General features: G+C 29.6%; 1 protein-coding gene across 1 annotated transcript; it reads left to right on the plus strand.

Annotated features, from left to right (window-relative positions):
* Positions 1-713: 713 nt before the first annotated feature.
* LOC123197557 (cycloartenol-C-24-methyltransferase-like) lies at positions 714-4,465 on the plus strand. The gene is made up of 13 exons (XM_044611874.1): positions 714-834; positions 1,012-1,078; positions 1,469-1,542; positions 1,664-1,748; positions 1,862-1,917; positions 2,276-2,330; positions 2,451-2,498; positions 2,671-2,754; positions 2,874-2,990; positions 3,077-3,160; positions 3,280-3,405; positions 3,684-3,781; positions 3,972-4,465. The coding sequence occupies exons 1-13, from the start codon at positions 752-754 to the stop codon at positions 4,024-4,026; spliced, it is 1,032 nt and encodes a 343-aa protein (XP_044467809.1). The 5' UTR covers positions 714-751; the 3' UTR covers positions 4,027-4,465.
* Positions 4,466-9,265: the final 4,800 nt, after the last annotated feature.

Consider the following 9,265-nt stretch of genomic DNA (forward strand, 5'->3'; position numbering starts at 1 on the left):
CCTGTACTCACCCTGCACGGATCCACGCACCCTGTACGCACCCATACACTATGATACACACAAATAAATTGTTGAAAATCATGTAATAAGTCGAGGAGGGTATTTTTAGAATTAAAAGTAAATTTGCTTATTAAAGTAAAATCGTTGTATGTTTACCTAAAAAGGTTTGTGCAAAAAAAATTTTACTGATTTTAATTAATATCTTGAATTTGAATATCTCCCTTTATTAGTTTATTTTTAGCTTTTTTTTTTTTATGGTTGTAGAATAAATTGCTCTACAATAAAATTATAAGTTCTTGTTTTTAATACATAGATAAATATATATTTACGTATATCATTATACGGTTAAATAATTTTGAATTAAAGATAAAATAACATTTAATTATATAATAATACACATAAGTATATAGCCATTTATATATTCAATATATATAGTATTACACATTACTCTAATATGAATATAAATAATAAAAGAGTAATATTATATGTATCTACTTTAAATATATAATTAGATATATATTTATATATTATTACATAATTAAATGTTATTTTATTATCACAGTTCGGATCCATTGCCATCCACACTCCTCTTATCAAAAGGAGGTACTGTACATTTACATCAGGAATTTATAATAGTAAAATAGGAAAAGATGTTCAAAACGGTGCGTTTAGAGGCATTATTTCCCATTTTAAGAAAGACTATTTATATAGTCGCTTAACCCTTGAAATTAGTGCAATAAGATTCTTGAAGATGTCAAAATCTGGAGCATTGGATCTTGCCTCTGGTGTTGGAGGGAAGATTGAGAAGAAGCAAGTATTTTCAGCAGTGCAAAAGTAAGCTCAACTGTTTCTTCTTTTTCTGTTCAAAAGGTTGCATTTTGGTTTTCCATGTTCCTGCTTTTTGAAAGTGTTCGAAAATTCAATTTTATTTTAAGCTTTCTTTCAAAAAGCAGCTTAAAGTTCTATAAAATTCGTTAGTAATCATACATTTTGGTGTCAAACTTTAAGCAGGTATGAGAAGTATCATGTTTGTTATGGAGGGGATGAGGAGGAGAGGAAGGCCAACTACACTGATATGGTAACCGCATTTTCTTTTTTTCTGCCTCCAAGCTTAGATTCATTTTAATATTTAATCTACCTTAACTTGCTTACTCAATTAATAGATTGTGCTAGTTATCTAAAGGAGTAAGTGGTGATGAAACACGGCATTGATTTAAAATTGGATTATTAGATTACTGCTGATTCATGCTCTGACACTCTTACATTTTGTCCCTCGAGATTAATGATTTTTCAGTAAACCATATTTCTATGCTTATGAAGTATTTGTTGATTCCCATTTTCCATAAGGGTTTGTACTTGTTTTAGTATGTTACTGATTGAGTTTCTCTAAGATGTTATGTATTTAAATGAAGCATCAAAATGATGGGTTATAATTATTAATGAGTGATAAATGGCTTGCATACTTCAGGTCAACAAATATTATGATCTGGTGACAAGCTTTTATGAATATGGATGGGGTGAATCTTTCCATTTTGCTCCTAGGTAAGTAGTGGCTTTTTGTGATGCCCAATCAATTGTTTGGTCTTCTTTTAGGCATGTGTGCACAACTTTTTGCTGCAGTTGGCTAATTGAGAATCGAATTGTGTAACTTTCACTTTTGTAGATGGAAAGGGGAGTCACTTCGAGAAAGCATCAAGCGACATGAGCATTTTCTTGCTCTACAGCTATGTTTGAAAAAAGGAATGAAGGTATTTACTGTTCATTTGAAGCTCTAATATTAAATGGAATTTAATCCAACAAAATGCAACTTGTCTTTTTTTGCTGCAAGCCATCGATGCAACTATTTTTCCATTACTGACAGGTATTAGATGTGGGTTGTGGAATTGGTGGGCCAATGAGAGAAATTGCTAGATTCAGGTAGTTGATGATCCCTATATTGTGTTACATGATTAATGCAATTTTTTTTAAATAAAATTACACAAAATTGAGTTGTTTTATTTTAAATTGAACATATTTGGAGGGAATAGGAAAATATATGTAATCATCAGTATCACATATTATTAAGAAAAAATTTTATTAGTTATATTTGTTGAAAAGTAGATCAAGAATTTTGGATTGATTGATTGTCTTTTATTTTCTTTTCTTTTCTGTTTACATTTTCTGACTTTAAAAATTCTTACCAGTTTTAGGCTATGAATTCTTTGTATAAATTTTTGGTTTGGATAATGGAAAAATGGTGTTCATCAGCAATACTGATACTAACTGCATTTTGTAGTGATGCATGGATTACAGGGGTAAACAACAATGAGTATCAAATAGCAAGGGGAGAGGTGAGTGACTCTGCTGTTTGATGAATGCGATATTGATACCTTTTCTACTGGTAGTGTTAGTGTCTGTTGCTATGATTCAAGTCGTTTTGTTCACTGTGCTTGGAAGTGTTGCTTGCTTAGGAACTAAATCATAATGCTGGAGTGGACCAGAGATGCAACTTTGTGAAGGTCAGCTAAACTTATCTAGTGTAGATGCAATTCACTTCCACCATACTACTTCTATGCTTAATGTTTTTTCCAATATTTTTCCTACTATTTAAAGTGTGTTCCTTTCTTATATGGAATACACATTGCAACTAATTATGTTGGTTCCATAATGGCTTTGATTATGATGATGTAGGCTGACTTCATGAAAATGCCTTTTTCGGACAGTACATTTGATGCAATATTTGCAATAGAAGCAACCTGCCATTCGCCAAATGTGGTATGTCATGACTATCAATCTCAATGGACATATAGTGTTCAGTGTTCTAGTTAGCAATGTATTTGCATCTTCTATCAAAATGTTTGACATATTTAATCCTTGTTCTCTGGTTGAAAAAGCGTGATTGCTACTCAGAAATATACAGAGTGTTGAAGCCTGGTCATTGTTTTGCTGCTTATGAATGGTGCATTACTGATTACTTTGATCCCATGAACCAAGAACATCAAAGGATTAAGGTCATGCCATGTGCTGTGATGATGTTTCTCATTGTCCTATTAGTAACCATTTATAACCTGTCTAACAAACTGACATATGAACACAGGCTGAAGTTGAGTTGGGCAATGGACTTCCTGACATCAGATCAATAAAAGAGTGCCTTGAAGCTCTGAAGCTTGCAGGCTTTGAAGTTAGTAGCTGGAATTGCTTCTTGCAATATGACTTCACCATTTCTGAACTCTAACTTCTCCACTATGAAAACAAATAACACGATTTTTAACATTCATTTCATTATTTTTCATACACAAGGTTGTATGGGAGAAGGATGTCGCTGCTGACTCACCTCTTCCTTGGTATTTGGCTTTGGATAAAAATCATTTCTCACTAAGTAATTTCCGGGTGACAGCATGTGGTCGTTTTATTACTAGAAACATGGTAAGATCTACAAAACCTGACCTGGTTCTGGTGATCATTTGTAATTCTGAAATTTGTGTGGTATAATGTATGACTGTCACTAGAGAGGGAGGTGTAAAGATTAAATATATATCGGAATCTTCTTTTTCTGTAAGCTAAAGGTTGATTGGGGAAACATGTAGGAGAGAAAATGGCTTAAAATTCTATCAATGATATTAATGAAGGTTGGTGAGGCTGAAGAAAGTGAGGCATTGCTTGGATCAATTTTGGCAAGTAATTAATATTTTTTCTGGGTTTAGGTAAGAACCTTGGAGTTCTTGGGCCTTGCTCCTGAGGGTAGCCAAAGAGTTCAGTCTTTCTTGGAGCAAGCAGCAGAAGCTCTTGTTGAAGGTGGAAGGTAGGTTGTTTCTCTTCATTTCATACCCATTTTCAAAGAAAAAAAATATATAGCAATTTTTCCATGAAGATGATGTGGACTTTGATAAAGAAAGTTCTAATACCATTTTGATTTTGACATATTTAGTTTCTCTTGCTGAATATGTAGGTGGAGTTATATTTATTGACCATTATGAATTTGGTTTTTTCAGGAAGGGTATATTCACACCAATGTATTTCTTCTTAGCCAAAAAGCCAAATTTCTAGTAAGAAATTGGCTATGTTGTAACAAGGACTTAAAATGTTGAGAGAGAATTATTGGAATAATAAGAAATCAAATTGGTGTTTGGAAAGAGATTCCTACAACATTTCCCTAAGAATATGGAATGGATATTTGTTATTGAAGAACTTGAACATTAGGAAATCTTCAATTTAGATTTTTAAGGACTGAGTTGAGAGTTTGGCGTTTGCTGATAAAATGGGAGAAAATAAAGGAAAGTGAAGAAAGCACACTTGGGAGAATATAGTTTTATTCAAGGTTTTCATAACCAATCTAGGATGAAAACCATTTTGAGTACTGGTTCCGATCCGACCGTTTTGATCAGCCAGTCCAACCGGATTTCCAATTTTGTGTAAAAATATACAAAAATTATGTCTTATTATATGTGTTTTACACACTGAATTTGATGTTATGCTTATTTTTCAATTTAAACATTGCAAAACATGTGTTGAAATAGTTTACAGATAAATTATGTAACATAACCATTATAACACAAATCAAAACAAAAATCAAACCTACTATATTAAACAAAAGACATGAACAGATTGAAGTTTGAATAAAACACAAATCTAATAGATGTATTAAACACTAACCAATATAAACATTATTAAATAGAAAATATCTAACTCAACATTTAACAAAATATATCAAATTCAATAAAATATAATTGGTCTAACATAAAGTTTAATAAATGAGTAATTGGTCATTTTTCATTATTATTGCTCTTGTTGCATCCTTCATCATTTGTTCATCTTTTACATCATCCTCTTCTATAGTTTTATTTATAAAATTTATAGTTGAGCATTTTAGTTTCTTTCAGCCTAAAAACTAATCATTTATGCAAGGGTACAAATATTTGTATAAGTGTCAAAAAAATGTTTTTACCTAGAAAATTATGTGACAAATTATAATTAGTTGAATTATTGTTGATGAGAATAAATCTTTCTCCATAAAACATTTGTTCAAAGTCATCTATATTAAGTTTACCGAATTCCTATTCGTCGTCCACTATCCAAAAATTAGTTTTATTGATGCTTTTATAATCAATTGAATTAAAATTTCTAATCTTATAAAATACCCTAAATAGCCAAAATGATAAGAAATAAAAAATTGAAAGATTAAAGAGCAATATACCAATAGTCATAAAGGAGGGTGAAATGATATGTAAAGTTGTAAACAATCTATAAACATGATAAAATAGTCTCAATAAAAATATTCAAAAATTTAATAATATATAATTGACAATTGTGTTACATATTTTACAACCGTAAGTTATAATAAATGAAAATAAGAGCATTTACACATTGATATTCTAATCTATTTCTCTTTTTAGTATATATGCGTTCAAAAATACTCCAATTACTCTTATAGCTTGAAATTTTGAAGTTTGACTAAGAAGTTTAATTGCAAACTTTTGTAAATTGGAAGTACTATACCTATATATTCTTCACCATTCATCTGATACAAAATAACACATAAATAATTATACAATAGAATTTCAAAACTTATAAAAAGAATTGAGACATAAAAAATATGTAAATTTAATTCATACCAGGTTGTGTGGTTTTGCATATTTCAATAGTAAGTAGACATGAGAAAATCCCCCCACAATCACAAAATATTCTATTCTTTTCTACTAACTTTATTTTACTAACATTAAATATACATGTTTTACACTCAACAACATCTAAGAAACTTTACAATACGTTTGGTTTTATGCAGAAAGATTCACGGTCATACTGTAAGACAGGATTCAAGTATTACGCAATTACATGAATACCTCGATTCAATGTCCTATCTCACCTCAACTTAATTATTTGAGTATAAGGCTTATAGAATTTTTTTTATTCTTGAAAAACTTCTTTATCTCTATCCTAGCTTTATACATTTCATCATAAACATATCATAATGAAGGCCTCTCATCTGAGTCCACAATACAAAGCAAATGCATTATAAAACGCATAATTTTTATAATTATACCAATTTCGTTTCAAAAATCATTATTCAGAATTATGACCACAATCATTTCGTCTTTATTACTCTTTGCATATCTAAAATCAATTAAAAACATGTCAGTGACCATCACTTGCAAGTTATGTTTATGTTAAAAAAGGTTTTGTAATGTGATGAAAGTCGTAGCAAACCGGTTGCACCAGATCATGTAATTTCTCTCCATCCTTCTTTTTTCTTCAACCAAGTTATTAATAATATATGATTATGAATAAACTTTGTCACAAGAGATGCATATTTGAAAATTCTGACAATGTGATTCATTTCACCAATATCTTTCAAAATCAAATTGATATAATATGTTGCATAAGGTGATCAAGTAATATATTGATTATTTTTCAAACAACAATCTTCTAGTTGCTTTATAATTAGCTTCATTATCAATCACAAAATGGACAATGTTTTTAGGCCTAACCCATAAAACTATTTCCTCTAACAACCCAAATAATATGTTTGCTCCCTTTACAACATTAGATGTATACACTAATATAATAAAACGAATCTCTTTTAGACAATATACTAGAAAATTTATCAATGACCTGCTTGAAATGTCCGTCCAACCATCAACCATAAGTGTACAACCAATATCTTCCTAATTTTTTCTATAACTATCAACAAATAACATAATTTTCTTCTTTGAATCATTTAACAAATTCACTTGTGCTTCATAATATATCGGTGGCTTATATCCATGCCTAATTGTAATTATGACATCTAACATAGGTTAGAAATAAATACAATTTAATACATTAAGAGGGATGTAAACATCATATAAAAATCTCACAACAGTTATGTTGTCTCTCCATTTGGCTTCTTTTCCAACCAAAAGACTCATTTTTGAAGGTTGAGATGCACCAATAGTGCTTAGAGCAAAAAAATCACCAACCCTATTGGTTTTTTTCTTTTTGAATCATTTGTTGATAGAAGACCCAGTATTACCTTCATTCATATTCATTGGAGGAGATAACCCTTCAAATTCTTTATGTGCAATATCAGCCTCAAATGGATATTCACTATCACCAAAAGGAATTGCATATCTATGAAAATCTTGTCTTTCTTTATTTTTTGTAGCAATTTCATCTAATGCATTTATCATTTGATATCTAATATCAGGGGAAACTTTAGTGCATAAACTAACATCGCCTTTTTTCTGACCAAATGTTGTTTCATTTTATATATATCACCTCCTTTAGTTATTTTACCATAATATAATAATTCAAGATCTTCCTTCCATTCTCACAAACATATGCCCCTAAACAATATCACATTTCACTTAACATGGTGTCAAAGAAGTCCAACGTCGAATGATAACATATTTCCACTTTATTTATCAATTGCAAACAATAACAAATAACCATATATATATATATATATATATATATATATATATATATATACACACACACACACTGAACATTAGAAATAGAAAACTTTTGTAATTCTATATATGAGCATTAAAGTAAATAATAAATACCACTTATGTAAATAAATGTGTATATCTTTATCATATTATATAATTAGCTTTTTAAAGTTTAACTTTTAAATTTAATAACAATATTCGTAATGTGAAAGTGGAAGACTCAAAAACTCATAATCAAGTTTATTATTCAACATATATAACTTCATACATTCGTAATAACAACAATATTCATAATTTGTTCACTAACTTGGTTTGCGGGAAGATTGTCATATATTGGTTTATTATGACAAGACTTACAAAAGATCATCCAAAAAGCCATCGTAAGAATTTGTGTAGTATAAAAACCTATTCAAGGTAAATATCTCTTTTTACTACAAATTCTTATACTCGTAGCTTACATAGAGTATTAATTGATTCTAATTTGTTTCCTTCATAAATATTTTCATTAACATGTTATAAATTTAGAAAACAATTTTGTCTCACTATCAAATATATATATATATATATATATATAAGTACAATATTCAACTTACAAATTTTTGGAAACCAATCACATTACGAATGGAGTATATCCAGACATCTAATATAGATACATAATAAAAGGCCAAAGGGACTATTTCCCACCCAAGGTATACTGCATTCCTAAGTTTCCCCCCGTTAACTTTGAAAATCTCATTTACCCATTTATGGGCTATTAAAAATAACGGTTTAAAAGATAAAATCATCATTTTATATATAACTTTAAAAATAAATTAAAATTTAATCCAGTTTTCCCTCTTATTCCACCTTGTGCATCATCAATAATATCATCAGTACCAACATGATAATATTCAAATGGATTGAATTTATTTGATATTGGATCCATTTGTAATATTTTGTAATGATAAAATTAAAATAAAATGAGATTAAAAATATAATAAAATAATTGAGGTTGACAGTTTCAGAGTTTGAGAGTTTAAGAAATTTGTAATTGTAATTGAAAGTGAAAATGAAAAATTGAATAGGTTTTTATACAGAAAAAATAAATTAATTAAAAAATTTTTAAAAATTAAGCAACGGCTTCTGCCATTTGGCAGAAGCAAGAAGAAAAAAAATAAAATTTTTTATTTTTATTTTATAAACAGAGCCGGACTAAGTCAGACTAGCTCATGGGTCTAATATTAAAGTCTTAAGTCTGACCTGACACTCTACAGTGTCAGGCCGGGTTTTGTCGTGCTCAGGTTTTTTTTTGTGCTTCGGGTCAGGTCTCTATTTGGCCCGGCCTAATTGACGTGTCTGCTCATAAGTGGATATTTGAGATTTTCAAAGTTAAAGGGAGAAAACTTGAGAATACAACATAGCTTGGGTGGGAAATAGTCCTTTGGCCCATAATAAAATTACAAATTCATAGCATAAAATTACAAAATTGGTAACAATAAGTTAATTACAAATTAACAATAACAAATATATTAACTTTAACATTTGTTATAATCTTGTTATTAACTTAACAAGGATATTTAGTTAAAAAGGATATTAACTTAAAAAATTGGCTTCTTATTAAACACCAAAAGCCAAAACAGTAACTGAATAAGAATTAACATCTGTTGTGCACCAAAAGGCAAAACACTTTATGCGTAATTCAAATTTTAAAACTACCTTTCAAGACAACCACCAGCCTGTCGTTGAAGAAGAAATGTCAGTCACAGTAGCAATGAGAATTTGTCATCATCAACAGCTAAAAATATAGCCATTAATACCCGTCGTCGTTTGAGCTTGTGATCGAAATCACATGTTTTCAAACCATCATCGGCAAAAGA

This window comes from Mangifera indica, chromosome 15 (genome assembly GCF_011075055.1).
Source record: "Mangifera indica cultivar Alphonso chromosome 15, CATAS_Mindica_2.1, whole genome shotgun sequence".
Classification (NCBI taxonomy): Eukaryota; Viridiplantae; Streptophyta; class Magnoliopsida; order Sapindales; family Anacardiaceae; genus Mangifera; species Mangifera indica.